This window comes from Myxine glutinosa, chromosome 1, assembly GCF_964187855.1.
Source record: "Myxine glutinosa chromosome 1, kmMyxGlut1.1, whole genome shotgun sequence".
NCBI lineage: Eukaryota > Metazoa > Chordata > Myxini > Myxiniformes > Myxinidae > Myxine > Myxine glutinosa.
In genome coordinates, this window is record NC_136261.1 from 357,734,169 (window position 1) to 357,754,932 (window position 20,764).

Genomic DNA, 20,764 nt, shown 5'->3' on the forward strand with positions numbered 1-20,764 from the left:
TTTTTGATGAACCCACTCAGCGAACATTGTACATTGAATGGAGTTCACTCCGACACCCTTCCTGCACACAGCACACGGCCACTTCCCAGTTCTTTCCACCTCACCACATGCTTTACCACTTGCCATCACCTTCATCTTTCCGATATTCACCTTCAGACCTTTTGTCTCCATACATAAAATAAAATCCTCCTTCTTCCTCCTCCAACATAAAATCCTCCAACATAAAAAAAAATAGGGGCAATACCCCTGGGTGCTGACTTGGTAGAATAAAGCATTATACTACATTGACTAAAGGTATTTGAAACAGTATCACGGTATTTTGAACCAATTTCAATGGTTGCTAGAAGACAGGGCAGCATGTATCTTGTAGAACCATACAAGTTTAAACAAACAAAATAACTATTTTGGGGGTAATGCCCCAACCCCCCCACCCCCCCTCCACATTTGATTTCAAATTGGAAGGCCATTTCCAAACTCTTGCTAAAACTAACAATTACATTGATAATTCTGGCATCATTATATTTAGTCGGTGTCATAAAGTCAGTCTTTCCCAGAATCAATTTTTAATTTCCCAGGACGCCTTGCCCATCGTCCATCAGTCACAAACAGCCCATGGAACTGAGCTACGGCTTTGAGCAAAGTCGATTAAAGAAAGCCACCAGACGTTATCCAAAAGATTTTTCTATTTAAATCCCAAGTCGTTGCACAATTCCAAGAAATTCTCAAATAAAAATTATACTGTTAATTTTAAGCAGCAATTGCACAATTTTTTTTTGTAAACGATACAAAAGAATTGGGCACTGGGCCCACTCATGTACAACAAAAATATTCTACTTGGCGCACAAGACTGGGTTTGCCACCGCCATAAAGTGTTGAACCCAGGTGGATCTGAAATTCAACCATACATATGTGGATTCACCACCTTCAATCTGCATCCATAGACAAACAAAGGTACAGAAGGTAATTATTTTACCAATTGTTACACACAGGTAATTGCACAAATTAATTCTGGAAACTTCGGATTCTTTAAACTTAACTTTCGATAACTTGTCGCTAATATCTGAACAGATTTTCTGTTTTAAAAATAAATAAATAAATCTTTTATGTTCATCAGTTACCCTAAAAAACAACAAGAAATAATTGCCATGGTACTGCGTAAATGTAGTGATACATCTCATCCACAAAAAGTACCATCGATGTCAATCACACTCGTTACATTCTCAAACACGTAGGATGATGGTCTCGGCCTACTGCTTCAGCTATATCATCGTCATAATATACACGAGTTTTTTTTTTTTTAACTTTACAGCTATTTTACAAATAATCGAAATGTTTAAAATCGGACCAGAGTGCTCTTAAATTACACTACAATACAAAATGGGATAGCGTTTTCATTCCTCTGAAATAGGGACGAAGATTTTTACAGAAGGAAGACAAATGGATGTGGAGTAAAAACAAGGGAGACGGGTGTCGTCTGTCTGCCTCATCCTGCGGAACTCTGTCCGTCCGAATCAGCTTTGTTTGGTATTTCCAGGTGGCATAATCTCCTCTGGCAGGAATGTCGGGTCAAAGTTGTATCGGACAAACCGGTGAAGTGCTTCAGCCTGTTGCCGGCTCAGTTGTCCCTTCTCACATAGCTCCGACACCGAGCTGTCGTGGGGTTCGAGGGGGGAAAAATAAAATAAACCCTCGTTAAAATAATACAGTGGAATAACGACAACAAAATGTCATTGCACGTAATAAGTTGCAACAGCTTGCACTAATTAACCAAACTAATGCAAATTTGGTCAATGGCACTTGAATGACAAATAGCATTTGGGTTTCTACTTTGATGGAATGTTTGGTACAACATGGAGCGATGAAATAGCTGAAGTGTTTTCACCTTCCAAAAGCCTGTCGGACCGAGCGAAACTTCCTGCACAGCAGGAGAGCTGCCACGTATCCGAGCTGTGGCACAGCACGGTACATGCGGACGGCCGGATGAGACAGGGCTGTCCCAGATATGTCCATGGCCATGGGGCTCCGCATGTTGGGCGGCAAAATCCCTGCCAAGCCAGCCCCCTGGCTGGCCTCGGTCGCTGCGATCTCTGCGAGCACTGCGGCAGTCTGCTCCTGGGAAGCACTGTGCAAGACGCGGACGCCAGCAGCAGCAAGAGAGACGAGTGTTGTGTCGAAGCAGCGTGTCCGCACAACCGCACGAGCGCATTCCCCTGAACAAGGGAGATGATTGCGGACAAAATTAGAGGAAAAAATAATCAAAGAAAGGGAGAAATAACTTAAGGACTGACCCTGATGGCCCATGACCAATTAGTCTCGGCTTACCTTCAAAATCCCATCTTTTTACCTTGTTGGTGGGGATTCAGCTTATCTTGGACTGTTTTGAAACATGTGGCGTCCCCTTATATTGAAGCAAGCACGTGACCTTGTGCACACATTCGATTGGTAGTTTAGAAGCGTTTCAAATCTATACACTGAACTAGTCTTGTTGCGTATCCGAGTCTTGTCAAACTGGTAGTCTTGTGTATCATGGGAAGTTACATCAACCATTCCATTTAGTATACATATCAGGTGGATTGCCTCTACATCCCCAAGAGATACGCAGAGAAGGGCAAGAATGAAAGACATGAAATGAAGCTTAAATCCGTACCTTGGCGCATCCTCTCTCGCTCGACGATCAGGTAAAGCCTCTCAAAAGTGTACAGAAGAGCACGGACGCGTTCAGCCAGTTTGCTCTTGCTCGCCAGCACCCCCAGCTCCATCTGGCCTCGCCTTTCTACGGCCGAGCGGGTGCTCACTGCATAAGCGGCTCCAAGGCATGAGCAGACGATGGCTTGGATATCGTGCCGGAGTCGCAGACATGACAGCACATCTTGTCCTGAAGAAATCTCCCGGCTGTCCACCAAGATCAATAGGCGCTGAAAGAATAATTGGAGTTAAACAAGGTAGGGGAAAATTTTGGATTCCTGACGTGTATAGTAGCAAAGTCAACTCGACAATTGTAGGTAGGAATACACCTACCCCATTTTGGTGCTTCCGCCCAAACAGAGCCAGCTTTTTGGATTCTCAGCTCAAACTTTCAGAGCCAAATTTACAAAAGGCGTTTAAGAGTCAGATGCGTGCAGAATCGCTGAATTGCACAATGATCACCTGAAGTTAATCGGCAATCGCCGAAGAGTGATTACCTAATGTTCGTTGCAAATCTAATCACAAACGTTTAAATAACAAAAACTTTCACACGTCGGCGAGGGCATGTGCATAATAGTGCATGTAAGGCTTTGAAGCAAGCAATATGCAAAAGTGGAATAGGTAGAACTGCAATTGTACTCGTACTTCCTGGCAGTTTGAGTTAACTTTAGAATCACTGTAGGTCAGTGATGTATTACTTGAGTCCGGACTCTGAACAGATTCCACTTTTTGGAGGACTCTTACTCGCACAACTCTTCAGGACTCGGCTCGAGTCCAGCAAAATTTAGTGTACAGTATAACTTTTAGGGTACAGTAGAAATAAAAAGTGTACAGTAAAAGTTTTAGTGTACAGCAGTAAGAACCTGTATGTACAGTATAACTAGGCCCAATTGGTATCCCGCAAAAACGCTCGCACTGTGCAATTGTGAAGCAGGTGATTAATTCTATCAGTTAATTTTTTATAAACAGTCCTGCAGAGGAAAATTAAAATAACTCCGACCGATGTTCCAGATTTTAAACGCAAACGTTGTACCTTCATGTGATGGCGCGCGGTCCAAAACACATTTTGTTCTTTCAAAGAATACTTTTAATGATTCGCTGAATCACTTTACACTTAAACAAGAAATGGCCTAATTTTAAACGCTATCAACACTTTAGTTTTAAGTGTTACACAAAAATAAGGTACATTTTCCATATAGTAATAAGAATGAGGTTTTGAAGAGTGAAAATAAACTGGGAATGAGTCATCTACTTATACATTGCCTTAAGCGATCTTTCTTAAACTACGTTGAAAAAAAATGTTTAATAAACATAGTAACATACGTCACATCGTTGTACTTGTAAACACGAAAAAAGACAATTATTTGGACATTCATATTAACAAGTTAGGTGTTACTTTACGTGTTTTGAAAAAAAAACAATTAAAAATAAGAAATTACCGTGGGACCCCGCTATTCGCAGGGGATACATTCCTGGAAAAACCCCGTGAATTGCGAAACCGCGAATAGCAGGGCCTTGTTTCAATGAAAAAAGGGGGGATAGGTTCCCAAGTCGCGAAAATCCGCGAATGGAGAGGACCAAACCACGAATGGCGAGGAAAAATCCACGAATGGTGACGCAAATCCCGCAAATGTCGATGAATGTCCCGGAAATGGTGAGACAAAACCCGCAAATGGCGGCGATAATCCCGCAAATGGCGATTCAAAACCCGTGAATGTCGATGATAATCCGTGAAGGACTGAAGGTCCATGAAAATCCCTTGAATGTATGCCGCGGCATTGTTTCATTGGGGAAAAGGGGGATACGTTATAGGTTTCCGGCGGTTCCAGATTCATAGAGGAAATTTTTTTAAAGTTTCGACCACAAATGCACATGATTCAGTTTCATTAAAAATGCTTACAATTAAAAAAAATTACAACACCAGGAACCATTTCCAATTTATTGAAGGAATGCGCTTACAGTTTATTAAAAGTGCTCAACCAGCTTAACCATACTGCACCGTGAAACTAAACAAACCACAACACCATCACGTTTGCGGCTCGTAGAAGATGTTTTTTTGCGTATGTTCAGCTGCTTTATTACGGTGTGTACCCTGGATAGAATAGGTACACCGTATCCCTGCGTGTCGTAAGAGGCGACTAAGAGGGTTCGCGTCAGGAAGGGCATCCGGCCATAAAAACATTGCCTCAAAAAGAGAACCATGACAATTACAACTACATATGGGCAGGGTGCAGCCCGAAGTGAAGATCGGTTTCTGAGGTTTGGGACATGGAATGTAGGGACAATGACAGGGAGATCAGGAGAAGTGGTGGAAGTATTGATCAGAAGAAGAGTGGACATATGTTGTGTGCAAGAGACGAGATGGGAGGGAAGTGGTGTGAGAATGGTGAAGAGTAGGCACTAGGCAGGGACAGAAATACAAGTTTGTGTGGCAATGGTGCCCGGTGGGCGTGAATGGTGTTGGTGTCCTGTTTTCTGAGGAGTTTGGAGACAGTGTGGTGAGTGTGACGAGAGTGAGTGATAGGTTGATGATGGTGAAAATGATGATTGGAAAGCTCTTGGTGAACGTCATCTCGGGAAATGCTCCGCAGGTTGGTCGGAGCGATGAAGAGAAGGACAAGTTCTGGTGTGCGATAGAGAAGCTGATGGAAAACGTGAAAGATGAGGAAGTTGTTGTGGTAGGAGGAGACCTAAATGGACATGTGGGAAGGAGTATGGACGGTTTTGAGGGAGTTCATGGGGGTTACGGATATGGTGTGAGAAATGGAGAAGGTGAAAGGATTTTGGAGTTTGCTGATGGAGCTGATTTGTTGATTTGTAATACTCAGTTCCAGAAAGGGGATAATAAGCTTGTTACGTACACGTCAGGTGGGTCGACGACAACTGTTGACTACCTGATGGTGCGTAGGCGAGATAGGGGGCACCTCCGGGACACAAAGGTGATCCCGGGGGAGGAGGCTGTTTCACAGCACCACTTGGTTGTCTGCGACATAAGGGTGAAAGGTGCGAGGAGAGCTTGGCGGGTGAAGTACCAACCGAGAATGAAGGTGTGGAGGTTGAAAGAGATGACAGTAAGGGAGGCATTAAAAGAGAGGCTGAGTAGGGTAGAGGATGATGTGATTGAGCTTGAACGTGGTTGGATGTCAATGAAATATACTCTGTTGGGAGCCGTTGGTGAGGTATGTGGATTGACAAAAGGACCACCGAGGCACTCGGAAACATGGTGGTGGGATGATGAGGTTGGAAATAGGATTGACGAGAAGAGGAAGAAGTTCAAGGAGTGGCAGAAGGCGAAGGGTACGGGAGCAGAAAAAGCAGAGCATGAAAGTTATAAGGCAGCCAAGAAGGCTGCAAAGAAAGAGATAGCAAAGGCGCAGGAGACATGTAGGAAAATGTTCGGAGAACCCTTGGATTCGGAAGAGGGTCAGAGAGCGGTATTCAGGATTGCAAAGCAGATAGCGAAAGAGAGGTTGATGTGATGGGGGTGAGTTGCTTGAAGGATGAAGTGGGACAAATCGTTGTGGACCCAGATGGAATTAAAGGAATATGGAAAAGATATATGGAAATGCTGTTGAATACAGAGAATGAATGGGATGGCAACATAGAGAGTAACCCAGTTTTAGGACCGGCAGAGAAGATAACTGAGAAGGAAGTTGAGGAAGCGATAAAAGCAATGAAGAGTAGAAAAGCGGGAGGGCCAACGGGAGTTGTGGGAGATATGTTGAAGGCAGCAGGAAGTTGGGGTGTGAAGAGAATGGCAGAGATCTGTAATCTGGTGGTGAAAGAAGGTCGCATTCCTGTGGATTGAGAACTGAGTACCCTCGTCCCTCTATACAAGGGGAAAGGTGACCCTCTGGAGTGTGGCTCGTACCAAGCGATAAAGTTATTGGAGCATGGCATGGAATGAAGGTATTGGAAAGGGTGTTGGAGAGGAGGATAAGGAAGAAGGTGAAGATCGACGAAATGCAGTTTGGATTTATGCCAGGAAGAGGAATGACAGACGTGCTCTTTATTATGAGGCAGTTGCAGGAGAAGTACATGGAGAAGAGGAAGAAGTTGTTTCTTGGGTTTGTTGATCTGGAGAAAGCATTCGATAGGGTTCCACGTGAAGTATTGACATGGGCATTGAGGAAGTTAGAAGTGGAGGAATGGTTGATTAGAGTTGTGATGGCAATGTACAAAAGAGCGCGCACAGCTGTAAGGACGAAGGACGGGAACATTGGTGAGTTTGAGGTGAAGATGGGAGTGCATCAGGGGTCGGTACTAAGTCCACTACTATTTGTAGCTGTGATGGAGGTGCTGGCTCAGACCGTAAAGGAGGGTTTACCGTGGGAGTTGTTGTATGCAGATGATCTGGTGTTGATTGCGGAAAGTATGGATGGACTGAAGGAAAAGATGAACAAGTGGAAGGAATGTATGGAGACAAAAGGTCTCAAGGTGAATATAGGAAAGATGAAGGTGATGGCAAGTGGTAAAGCATGTGGTGAGGTGGAAAGAACTGGGAAGTGGCCATGTGCTGTGTGCAGGAAGGGTGTCGGAGTGAACTCCATTCAATGTACAATGTGCGCTGAGTGGGTTCATCAAAAATGTAGTGGTCTGAGAGGGTCATTAACCAGTGTGGCAGCTACATTCAAATGTAAGGTGTGCACAGAGGGAGCTGCAGATGGAGGAAATGTTGAGTTGGATCTTGGAGACGGCGTGAACCTGGAAGGTGTGAAAACATTTTGCTACCTCGGAGACATGCTGAATGGAGAAAGTGGGTCAGACTCGGCAACGGTTGGTGGAGTGAGATGTGCATGGAAGATCTTTTGGGAACTGAGTGGCGTGCTGATGAGGAGGGGAGTGTCGTTGAACCTGAAGGGAAAGGTGTATGCTGCATGTGTGAGAAGTGTTATGATTTATGGGAGCGAGACATGGGTTATGAATGTAGAGCAGCAACGAAGGCTGGAAAGGGTGGAAATGCGAATGGTTCGGAGGATGTGCGGAGTGTCGTTGAGAGAGAGGAAGACAAATGATGAATTGCGAAAGATGATGGGAATAGAGCCCGTGATTGATGCTGTGAAGAGGAACAGGTTGAGATGGTTTGGTCATGTGTTGAGGAAGGATGAAAGTGACTGGTTGAGAAGAGTGATGGAAATTAATGTAGAAGGAAGTAGAGGACGGGGAAGACCGAGAAAGACTTGGCTAAAGATGGTGGAAGAAGAAATGTGGGCAAGGGGGTTAACAAGGAGAGATGCAGAAAATAGGGCAAAATGGAGAAGATTGTCATGGGGACCGCAAGGCTAACCCCCGCTCTAGCAGGGAAAATGGCCTTAAAATGCATGTTGTTGTTGTTGTTGTTCAGCTGCTTTATGCAAGGCCAGTGAAAGATGGGTCTTATAAATGTGTCAAGCTAGCGGGTCATGAATTTTTTTTTTGTGCCCCTGAAACACCATCAATTCACGGAACACGGGCGCGAATCGGAAAAAAAAAAAAAGGCCTCGATTTCGTGGAACACAGCCACGAATAGAAAAAAAAACCCGCGAATTTGCGGGACACTTTTCCACGAATAGAGAAACAGGTCCATTTTATCACCCACGAATAGCGGAACGGAGAATAGCGGGGTTCCGACTATATCTTACTCCTGATTGGCTAAGATGATGCCATCCATATCTCCGTTATTATTCCAGCTAGAAATTCAAAATTTGGTATGCTCAACTGCAAATGCTACCCCAGGGAAGTGTTTAAATCTGAGCACCACATCATGTCAGGAATCAAAACTACAGCGGTTTCTAAGCTGTTAGGGTTACGATTATGGTTTTTCATTTGTTTTTCAGAAAAAAGTCATATCGAAGTGTGCAGGAGATTGTTGCGAGTTCAGAAAGTGGTCAGAATGTCACATTTGACCAAACCTGGAGGAATTAGAGCAAAATAAGGGTTAGGGTCATGATTTGTTTTGTTGTTTAAAAAAAAAAAAATCATAACATGGTGTGCTGGGGATTGTTGTGATTACAGAACATGGTCGGAAGGTCAAATCAGACAAAAAAAGGAATGAATTAAGAGAAAATAAGGAGCAGAAAAGCTCAGCTCCAAACATGATTTTTGCCTAAAATAAGCTAACAAATGCTCTAAATAAGGTCTGAATCGGTTTCCTCGATAAAAAGTAACCTAAAAATGTTTGTTGCAATATTGGTGTATATTTTTTTTAAACATTTTTCAAAATTGGATCTGGAAAACTTAGATTTTTCTGTAGATTAGATTAGATGTCGATGATTATGTGATGTCGATTGTTAATTGGATTTGTTTTGTTTGTTTTTTTGTGTACAGAATCGAGGCTCGTGAAAAAGCTAACATTTATCACACAAACAAATCAAACAGAAACAAACAAAGTATATAAAAAGGGGTGCGGTAGACAAGATGGGGAGAGAAGGGAAGCACAGAAACACAACATTTGCGAGCAGGGACATCGGGAAATGTGTGGGAGGGAGTGGGCTTGGGGGGAGGCGGCGTGGGAAGGGAGGGGGGGGGGGGGGTGGTAGAAGTATAAACACAAGGACACCAAGGACTTCCAGGAAAGAAGTTGGTATTTCAAAAAAGTGGATTTGGGATGAAATTAGCGGGGGCAGAAAAGATCAAGGTTTTGGATGGGGGAAGATAAGAGATGGTGGTGAACAGCTGTTTTAAATACCTGGAGGGAGGAGTGGGATTGAAGAGAGTGAGGGAGTTTGTTCCAGAGGCAGGAGAAAAGAGGAATGAAGGAGTGAAGGTGAGCAGAGAGTTTTGATTTTGGCAGTTTAACCATAAGAGGGTCGCAGGCAGATCTTGTGCAACCTGTAGGAATATTTCGGGGACAGAGCCCAGAGAGAGCTGGAGGAGCAAGGCCGGAGAGGAGTCGGTAGAAGACAGAAAGACCACCAACCTGCCTGCGGTGAGTAAGTGAAAGGCCCTCGGAGGTAGCTTCATCGCGGAGATTCCAATGATTCTGAACGCTTTGGTTTCAACAGCGTGAAGACGAGCGAGGTGTGAGGCAGGAGCACCAGCCCGGAGGGGAGAGCAGTATTCCATTGAGCTGCGGATGAAAGCCTTGTATGTGGTGAGGAGCTCAGGTGTGCCAAGGACGGACTTCGCACGACCAGATTTGAAATGTGGTTTTCCCAGGAAAGATCATGGCAGATAGTGAGACCCAAAAGCTTGAGTGACAGAACTTCTTGGAGAGGATTATTCAGAAAGTGGATGGGAGGGTTGTCCAGTCGGTCTTTTCGGAGAGACATCGTAAGAGTGTGAGATTTGTCAGGATTTAAAGACATGTTCCACTTGTTTGCCCAGTCTGTGATTTTGTCCAGGTCTGCAGAGAGTGAGGAGGCTGCAGACTGCCGATCTGAGGGATGAGGAATGGAGCGGCAGAGAGTGGAGTCATCAGCAAAGAGATAGAGAGGATTTTCAAGAGAGTCGGAGAGATCATTGATGAAGACCAGAAAAAGCACAGGGCCCAGAACACTGCCTTGGGGAACTCCAGCCTGAACAGGAAGAGGAGATGAGAGAAACCCATTCAGGGCCACACGTTGACTACGACTAGAGAGGACGTCCGCCAGCCATGCATGCAGATTTCCATGGATACCAAAGGAGGAGAGTTTGGTGAGCAGAGCGGGGTGCCAGACCGTATCGAAGGCACGTGATATGTCAAGGGAGACAGCTCTAATTTCCTGTTTGGCATTGAGGACCTCCATCCATTGTTGAGACAGACAGCAGAAGCAGCATGTCCAGAGTAGAGTGACCTGGTCTGAAACCAAATTGATAATAATCAGAGATCAAGCCATTGGCCTGCTGAATCACTGCCATCGCTTAGTTGATTAGTTGATTAGAAATTGATTAGAAAGTTATTAGATTAGAAATTAGAAATTGATTTAGTTGATTAGAAATTGATTAGTTGATTAGATGATTAGAAATCAGTTGATTAGATTGATTAGTTGATCTTAGTTGTTGATTATATTAGATAGTTGATTAGATCTTAGTTGATTAGAAATTAGTTGATCGCTGAATTAACACCAGGGGGGTTGACTCAGCCTGTCATCCTTCCGAGGTCGGCTAATTGAGTACCAGTTCACTGGTAATTCCCTGTTTGTCGTTAAAGGCGGCAAAAAGGGTTGGCGTCAGGAAGGGCATCCGGCCGTAAAACATTGCTTCAAAAAGGGGACCGAAAAACAACAACAACCACGGTTCCCGAAAAAGGCCAACCCCCGCTTTGCGCGGAAAAAATGGCCTCTAAAGGTGGTTATTTTTTTTTTTTAAGCCATTGGAGAAGAGGAAAGATTTCATATCCGAAGCAATGATGGATTCCATGACTTTGCTGATAATTGGGAGAAGGCTGATTGGTCTGTAGTTCTAGGATCTGTTTTTGCACCTTTTTTGTATATAGCGGTGATGCTGGCTGATTTCCAAGCAGATGGCAGATGACCTTGAGCAAAAGAGAGAGTGAAGAGAACAGAGAGAGGGAGTGAAAGAGCGGAAGAACAGGATTTTAGGACCCGTGGGCTGATGCTGTCAGGTCCAGTTGCAGAATCAGAGTCGAGGGTTGACAGAACCTTTTCCACCTTGTCAGGAGGAAAATACACAGAGTCCAGGAGCAGCTGGGTACGACTGGATATGGTGGGTACAGAGAGGGATGGGTTTGGGACACAAGATTTAGAGGCAAACACAGAGTTGAGGCATTCAGCTTTTTCATGTGCGGAGTCAGCTGTGTAGCCGTTTGAGGTAAGGGAGGGGATGGAGGGGGAACAAACACCAGAAACAGATTTGACCAGACGCCACCAGGATTTGGAAGAGGGAGACAGATTTGAGAGTTCGGTCTTGAGAACGGAGAGATATTGATTCCTGTCTCTCCTGAGGGTGGACACACACTTGTTTTGGGCTTTGTGAAAGGAAATGAGATTTCGTTCCTTGAAATGAGAAATGAGTTTGTGCAAGGTTTACTGCATTTTTTTGCCACACTTATGTCGAACTCTTAACGTCTTTATTTTAACCAACTAAGTGGTGAAGCAACATGCAAGAAGGTAATTATGTCGTCATTTTTATATATAAAATGTTCACATGTAAATTTGCATGAAGTATGTAATTTGTGTGGTTTATGAAAGCGGTACATAGTAATGGAGCACTGGTTTAAGTTTATTTATTTATTTTAAGTCCTTAGAAAGCCATTATTTGATATTTTTATGGTGCTAATGGTTAATGTACAAGTGACATCTGTCATATTACCCAAAATGTTACTTTTGTTGATCATAAAGCACTTTAAAAGACGTACTCTTTAGATGAAATGCAAAGTAATTTCTCCGTTAATCATGCATTAAACTTTAATAATTAATGTTCAATTTGACATATACACATGCAGTTGACACGTGTGTTTAATTCCTACATGTATATATAAGAGCTGGACATCCTACTTGAGATGAAAGTTACCACCAAGGTTCATCAGTGTTTGCAGGAGTTGCATAAATGAACTGAGAGAACTTAAAACATGGTCAGTGTTCAAAATAAACACGACATCTAACCTTCCTTACCTGAGTTGACTCAGACGCATCTTTCAGATGAGTGGACGAGCAAGAGCTTCCAGCATCAGCTTGCATCGACACAGGGTCTTCAGTTGACATGCCTGCTCGAGACCGTGAATCCCGAACACCCACAAGGGCAGAAAGCGAGGAGGAAGATCGATTTTGAAAATCCAAGGTATCAGCATCAGCAACACATGCCCGGAAGCCTGGGCTGTTACGCGACGTTGAGGAAGGCTCGTTCTTGCACAAACTGTTCTTGCTGCTGGCACAATGTGGAGCAATGGATTGCTTGGGGATCTTGAACGAGTCCGTCCCATCCTCCTCCAGCGAGATCTCAAAATCGGCCACTACACACGAACCGATACCTGTTCCAAGTCCTTGTTCGCTTTCAGGATCACCAGTCTTCTCAACATTAGCATCATCATCTTCGCTCGAACCATCAACCACAAGGATTCTTCTTCGACACTGGCGACCAGCACTTGCCGATTTGGTTCCTGTGTTGTTGGCTATCAAATGAGGCGTTGACTCAGCTGCTCTTACCTCATCTTGTCCCGTCTTTCGAAGTTCTGCTGCCCGGCGTCGTGTGCGAACGTGTCTCTGACCTACAGGTGCAAAACTTTCATGATGCGTGGCAGAAAGAAGAGTGTCTTCTTCGTCACTGCCAACTGCCACCTCATCCACCTCATCGCTGGCTACACAGAAACTGTCCTCCTGATAACTGTCATCATCTGGTGGCTCTTCCTAGGAACAGAGGGGGAGGAAAGTTAGAAGTCACATAGGAAGACTTATTGGAAATTTGCTACACTTGTGCTTTAACAACAACAGACAAATGATGAATTGCAAAAGATGATGGGAATAGAGCCTGTGATGGATACTGTGAAGAGAAACAGTTTGAGATGGTTTGGTCATGTGTTGAGGAAGGATGAAAGTGACTGGTTGAGAAGAGTGATGGGAATGAATGTAGAAGGAAGTAGAGGACGGGGAAGACCGAGAAAGACTTGACTAAAGGTGGTGGAAGAAGAAATGCGGGCAAGGGGGTTAACAAGGGGAGATGCAGAAAATAGGGCAAAATGGAGAAGATCGTCATGGGGACCGCAAGGCTAACATCTGCTCAAGCAGGGAAAATGGCCTTTAACATGCCTGTTGTTGTTGTTGTTTGGGCTTTAACAAAGCAGCAAGGAAGCTTTTTTGATTAGCAATAAAAACATGTAAATGAGTATCTCACTAACAAGCACTGTTTGCCCTTTCCAAGTGGCAGCAAATGGGAGAGAGAGAAGGGGGAGGGATGGCCTCAGTTGTCATAATGGGTGGTATCACAAACAACGGCAAGTGAAATAAAGTTAAATATTTACAGGTATAGTTACCTGGAATCGAATTACTCTTTTGTAACCATTATTGCCTAAAAAAAATTAACTTTACGTTCATAACGTGCGATGCCATATCAACCTGTGAAAGGACGTCGCACTTGTTAGCTTCCTTGTAAACCATCTTGTAACGTGCTGACGGCACGTGCGGGCTGCGGAGCGATTTCATGTATACGGCTTGCATGACTGTGTCTGCAACATAAAACAGCAAGCGCGACAGATCAAGGAACTTCACCTTTGTTCACTTTTTTCCAGGAGCTCGATGGCATAATTCACAGACACCGATATCAGGTGTTGCGAAAATCAAGTTGTATAGAACTATGCAATTAAGGTGTGAAAATGTGATGATGGCATGTCCGGTCATGGGATTGCTTACCATTTGGTGCCATGCTTTTATCGTTAATGAAGCCTTGCAATGAACCAATACTTCCATCGCTCTCGTCATCTGAAATTTCCGCAGTATGGTCCACCACATCTGCCTCAAGGTCCAAGTATTCTAGCCCAGTGTTGACTTGGTGCTCAGTCTAAACTCGCAGATAATAAAATGATGTAAAGAACAAGAAGAAGCAAAAAACAAGAAGACGTCATGCAGAACATGATACTTGCAAAATCCCCTTCCCCTCCCCAAAAAAGGTTGCCATGGATGCATCAAATTGTCCATTTCATTGATTAAAATTGACAATATTAATCAAAGCTCGGGTCAATCATTGAAATTAATGATTGTTCAGATGAAAATTGATGATTTTAGAAGTGTGATCTTGAGTTGACCTTTGACCTTTTGACCTCAAAAATAGGTGGGTTCCCAATTTAGCGACTGAATATGCAAATGCTGTTCAATTTTCAAGTCAATCGGATGAAAAAAATGACAATTTTAGAAATGAGACCTCAAGATGACCTTTTACCTCAAAATGAATAGGCTTCTTCCTTATGACAAACTCTACCATCTCGTGAAGTTTCGTGAGGATTGGTTTAAAATTGTGACCTGTCGGCGATTGACACAGACACACAGACAAAGACAGACAGACAGAATAACGCACAAGACCAACCAATACACTTGAAAGATCTTCGATTTTGCAAGTAATAAAGGAGGAATAAGCAGAAAATGTATAGGTTGGTACAGAAGTCTCCACATAGCAAAAACAAATGGCTTATTCTTATTTACAAGGTCCAATGCTCTGCAACACAAATCACGTGCACAAAGACACGCGAATACATGAGACAACACCAGACTTGACTTCAGACAAACGGCCACTGAGCTTGGTGGAAGTGTCACCACTTGCAAGAGCACAAGAGCACTCTGGGTACCAGCAACACCATCTTTATATGACATCACTTTTCTCTCTGCAATCTGCGGGGGCAATGAAGGAGGAATTTTTGGGTTTCTCTTTTTTTTTTGCCTGTGGAACCAACTTTGACATCCCCTTCAATCTCATTCTTCCCTGCAGGTTTTCAAGACAGGTGCTCACCACCATCTCAGATCATCCCCAATTCAAAACCATAATCTTTTCTACCCTCATCAACCCCTCCTCCACTCCACCATCAAGCCCACCTCCTTCCAAATTTCCAGTTTTCCCTCCTGAAAGTTTTCTTCCGTATCCATATTGTCCACCCTATGCACCTTTCTACCTCCATTTATTGTCCAAGTCTCCCTTTACGTGGTCCTTCAACTCTCCTGATCCGTTCATTTTACTAAACCTTCCACGAGCCTTGACTTTGTGTTAAAAAAAAAAAATCAGTGACCACAGAGACAAAATAGTTAATTTTGACCCTTTTCCCCCTTAAAGACCAGCTTATGGAGAAAACTTCAATACGACATTTTCTAGGTTCTAAATCACGTCAACCAACGGTTCGTACGGGTTTTGGAAATCCTGGAAAGTCATGGAATTTAACAAAATGCTTTTCCAGGCCTGGAAAGTCATGGAATTTCACTGACAGTCATGGAAAAACCTGGAAATCGAGAGCAGGTGTGTTTTCTGTTATTTTCAGATTAAAACAAATGTGTACGAATGAGTTACCTTCCCAAGAATCGCTCATCTTTTGTTCTGTACGCGGAACGCAATATCCCATTGACACATCGCGAAACTGCAGCTCAGGACAGCTCAACGATTCTCATATATGGCCAGGTTTTGATATCTGGCCTGCTTTGGTCTTTGCAGGTCTTCTGTATCCAGCCCAACACATCGTCATGTTTATACCTAGTCTGTTATTCAACTGAAGCAGGATAGTGGTCGACTTTAAAGCCTTGACTATTTGCATAATCTTGCTGATGCGTTTTGAGGTAGGGGGTGAGTAAATTATGCCTGTAGGTAGGGGGTGAGTAAATTATGCCTGTGGTGGGGTCATGGGAAAGTCATGGAATTTCAGATACCCAAAAGGGTACGAACCCTGGGTAAAGACAATCAAAATGCAGAGGCCTGAATATTATTCCACAAGTTTAAGAGCAGGACGTAACTGACCATTGCGTCCCTTTCAGCATATTGCATAATGTACATTTAAGGTAATGTGGGTACAGCACACAAGTGGTGGGCCAAATTCCACAACAGGCTGCGTGGGGTGATTTTCAGAAGCAACTTGGTAGGAAATCGGTTTTAACGAGTACACAATTTGCAGCCGGTGTGCGCGAGCATGATTCGCCACACAATTACCTTTTTCCATCGGTTAAACGCTTGGAAAATTCATTCCCTTTGGATGCGTGTCAATGTTTGCAATGAATATTACTCAGAAAGTTCACAAAGAACCAATAATGATGGAAAAGGGTGCAACCACAAGTTTACAAATACATGAGTATAGCAATTTGAAAAATAAAATGTTAACGTATATCCCAGCTTTAAAAAGAGCTTGCAGGAGATATGCACACTCGCATCTGAGCTGTGTCGCCTGTGTTTGACTCTCAACTCTGTGTCGCCTGTGTCCTTCCCTCCAAAACTTCCACATCACCCCTCCCCTCTAAATCTACCCCCTTGCCCCTCCACTCCAAATCATCCCCATCACCCATCTCTTTCAAATCTTCCCCCTTGCCCCTCCCCTCCAAATCTTCCCCATCACCCATCCCTTTCAGATCTCCCCCCTTGCACCTTCCCTCCTAAACTCCCCCCACACCCCTCCCCTCTGAGACTCTCCCTCACTCCTCCCCTCCGAGACTCTCCTCTCACCCCTCCTCCTCAAAGCGTCCTCCCCGCTTCTTCCCCCTTCCAACTTTCACCTTCATCTCCCTCAACCTTCTGCCTCACTCTTCCCCCTCCTCAAATAACACCTCACTGCACCTCACCCAATCACCATAAAACCTTTTGTCCGCCCCATTCTTCCCTTTCTCCAAGCTATTCTGAAATCTCTGACACACCTTCAACAGCTCTCCCTACCTCTTCCTCCTCTTCCACATCCTACCCTACCGCTCCCCCACCCTGTTCTGTATCCGATGCTCCCCCTTCCTCTTCTTTAACAGTATGGACCTCAAACATCCGGGGGGCCTTCGCTCAAACTTGACTGATCTCTCCATACAGGTTGCTTCTGACAAACCAGACGTGATCTGCTTAACAGAAACTTTCCTCCTTCATGATGTCTCTGATTCTTTGGTATCTCTCCCAGGTTACTCCCTCCTCCGGTATGATAGCCCTGAGCCTCGTCCTGGAGGGGAGGGGGGGGGGGGGGGTTGCTATCTTTATAAAAAAACTCTTCCTCACTCGCCCTGCACTGCCCTCTCTCCACCTCACCCCCAGGAATACCTTTGGCTACGGCTTCCCCTTCGCTCCCACCTTTTGTTCATATGTGTTGTACCGTCCACCAAACAGTGATGACTCCATCTTCATCTCGCTGTCTGATATGGACCAACTTCTATCTACCCATCCCAACTCTCTCTTCCTCATATGTGGTGATTTCAATTGTCACCATGCCAGTTGGCTGGGTGTGGGTACCTCTCTCACCAGCCATGGCTCTTCAGCAAAGGACTTCTGTGACTCACTGGGACCGCCACAATCTGTCAATTTCCTGACCCGGATCTCAGTCAACGGAGCATCTTCTCTTCTGGACTTGGTTATGACTAACTTCGCTGAAAATGTCTGCTGCTCTTCTTCTGCTCCAATCGGCTCATCTGATCATGTGCTTGTTAAAGTGGACATCTCTCTGACCATTCTCAGAGAGCCTCCTCAGCGTCGACGAGTCTGGCATTTCACCTAGGCCAACTGGCTCGGTCTTCAAGCAGCCATCAATCATCTGGACTGGTCTCCCATCTCTACCGCCTCTGACATCAACTCATCCTGGGAATTCTTCCAAAGTAAATTGCTCTCTCTCATGCACAGATTTATCCCATCTCGTCTTCAGTTGTCATACCCTTTCTCCCTTCCATGGTACACGGAATCTTGTGGTGAGGCTATTGCCCAGAAACAACTTGCTTTCGTCTCCTGGAAAGCAAATCCAACGGAAGGAAATCTCATTTGCTTTCACAAAGCCCGAAACAAGTGTGTGTCCACCCTCAGGAGAGCCAGGAAACAATATCTCTCTGTTCTCAGGACAGAACTCTCTTATCTGTCTCCCTGTTCCAAATCCTGGTGGCATCTGGTCAAATCTGTTTCTGGTGTTTGTTCCCACTCCCCCTCTCTCACCTCAAACGGCCACACGGCTGACTCCGCACGTGAAAAAGCTGAATGCCTCAACTCTGTGTTTGCCTCTAAATCTTGTGTCCCAAACCCATCCTTCTCTGTACCCACCGTACCCAGTCGTACCCAGCTGCTCCTGGACTCTGTGACCTTTCCTCCTGACAAGGTGGAAAAGTTTCTGTCAACCCTCGACTCTGATTCTGCAACTGGACCTGACGGCATCAGCCCATGGGTCCTAAAATCATGTTCTTCCGCTCTTTCACTCCCTCTCTCTGCTCTCTTCACCCTCTCTTTTGCTCAAGGTCACCTTCCATCTGCTTGGAAATCTGCCAACATCACCGCTTTGCACAAAAAAGGTGCAAAAACAGATCCCAGCAACTACAGACCAATCAGCCTTCTCCCAATTATCAGCAAAGTCATGGAATCCATCATTGCTTCAGATATGAAATCTTTCCTCTTCTCCAATGGCTTTATCTCTGATCATCAATTTGGTTTCAGACCTGGTCACTCTACTCTGGACATGCTGCTTCTGCTTTCTCAACAATGGATGGAGGTCCTCGATGCCAAACAGGAAATTAGAGCCGTCTCCCTTGACATATCACGTGCCTTCGATACTGTCTGGCACCCCGCTCTGCTCACCAAACTCTCCTCTTTTGGTATCCATGGAAATCTCCACGCATGGCTGGCGGACTTCATCTCTAGTCATAGTCAACGTGTGGCCCTGAATGGGTTTCTCTCATCTCCTCTTCCTGTTCAGGCTGGAGTTCCCCAAGGCAGGGTTCTGGGCCCTGTGCTTTTTCTGGTCTTCATCAATGATCTCTCTGACTCTCTTGAAAATCCTCTCTATCTCTTTGCTGATGACTCTACTCTCTGTCGCTCCATTCTTCATCCCTCAGATCGGCAGTCTGCAGCCTCCTCACTCTCTGCAGACCTGGACAAAATCACAGACTGGGCAAACAAGTGGAACATGTCTTTCAATCCTGACAAATCTCACACTCTTACGATGTCTCTCCGAAAAGACCGACTGGACAACCCTCCCATCCACTTTCTGAATAATCCTCTCCAAGAAGTTCTGTCACTCAAGCTTTTGGGTCTCACTATCTGCCATGATCTTTCCTGGGAAAACCACATTTCAAATCTGGCCTCCAAAGCCAGTCGCCGACTGGGCATCCTCCGTCGTGCGAAGTCCTTCCTTGGCACACCTGAGCTCCTCACCACATACAAGGCTTTCATCCGCAGCTCAATGGAATACTGCTCTCCCCTCTGGGCTTGTGCTCCTGCCTCACACCTAGCTCGTCTTCACGCTGTTGAAACCAAAGCATTCAGAATCATTGGAATCTCCCGCGATGAAGCTAACTCCAAGGGCCTCTCACTCGCTCACCGCAGGCAGGTTGGTGGTCTTTCCATCTTCTACCGACTCCTCTCTGGCCTTGCCCCCCCAGCTCTCTCTGGGCTCTGTCCCACAAATATTCCTACAGGTCGCACAAGATCTGCCTGCAACCCTCTTATGGTTAAACTGCCAAAATCAAGACTCTCTGCTCACCTTCACTCCTTCATTCCTCTTTTCTCCCGCCTCTGGAACAAACTCCCTCACTCTCTTCAATCCCACTCCACCCTCCAGGTCTTTAAAACAGCTGATCACCACCATCTCTTATCTTCCCCCATCCAAAACCTTGATCTTTTCTACCCCCGCTAATTTCACCCCAATTCCAGTGTTGCCACCTGTCAGTGAAGTCCTTGGTGTCTTATACTTCTCCCACCCCCCCCCCCCCCCCTTCGCACGCCTCCTCCCCCCAAGCCCTCTCCCTCCCACACATCTCCCTGCTCTCAAATGTTGTGTGCTCTCAAGTGTTTGTGTGCTTCCCCTTCTCTCCCCATCTTGTCTTCCGCTCCCTCTTTTTATATATTTTGTTTGTCTGGTTGATTTGTTTGTGAAGTAAATGTCAGCTCTTTCACGAGCCTCGATTCAGTATACAAAAAAAAAAAAAAACCCGAGCTATAAACCGTCGCCCTGGTGTTTTGCCAACAGGGTGAGGCAATTTGAGGCATCAATGTGTGTGCCGTCCCTTGAACGGAAGTCAAATTGGTTATCCGGTCTCCCAGCATTAGTTGGTGGACGTTAGAGGTCCCATGGTGTCCTTCACGAAGAGGAAGGGAGCTATCGCTGGTACTATGAACAAATTCAAAATTCCTGCCTGAACCGTCTGTCACCGGCATAAGTGGTCTGGCCTACTTGGAGGCTCCTTGACACCAGTTTACACCACATGCTATCAGAATGTGGTCAATGTCTGGACAGCAGCCTCTGCACTGTAACCCAATTGACCTGGTGGTTCGCACGTTTCATGTGAACGGCCTTATTGGGATACGAACGGCCTTATTGGGATATTGGGATACGCATGGAGCTTTAAAAATAAAAATTACCTTTCTCGCTTTCTTTCTCTTCCTTTTGCACGTGTCACTCGCTTTCGAACGACGGAGAGCTTTCACAGAGCCAGTCTCAAAATCTGCATCGTTGTCGTTCTCCTGCAGAGGAGGAAAAAGTATTACTCCCCACTCTTCTTCCCGCCCAAACTCCCGATGTAACTGCCACCATTACGAC

At 45.0% G+C, this 20,764-nt stretch overlaps 1 protein-coding gene across 2 annotated transcripts in view; it reads right to left on the minus strand.

The window, feature by feature from the left end:
* Positions 1-665: 665 nt before the first annotated feature.
* The window catches only part of FANCM (FA complementation group M), a 78,660-nt gene continuing 58,561 nt past the window's right edge, over positions 666-20,764 (minus strand). For both annotated transcript variants that reach the window (XM_068099467.2, XM_068099471.2), the window contains 7 exons: positions 20,587-20,688; positions 13,950-14,097; positions 13,656-13,765; positions 12,219-12,950; positions 2,648-2,915; positions 1,883-2,210; positions 666-1,650 (listed from right to left, as the gene is read on the minus strand). In XM_068099467.2, the coding sequence (XP_067955568.2) occupies positions 1,512-1,650; positions 1,883-2,210; positions 2,648-2,915; positions 12,219-12,950; positions 13,656-13,765; positions 13,950-14,097; positions 20,587-20,688 (1,827 nt within the window). In that variant the 3' untranslated portion in view covers positions 666-1,511. The remainder of the gene's footprint in view (positions 1,651-1,882; positions 2,211-2,647; positions 2,916-12,218; positions 12,951-13,655; positions 13,766-13,949; positions 14,098-20,586; positions 20,689-20,764) is intronic.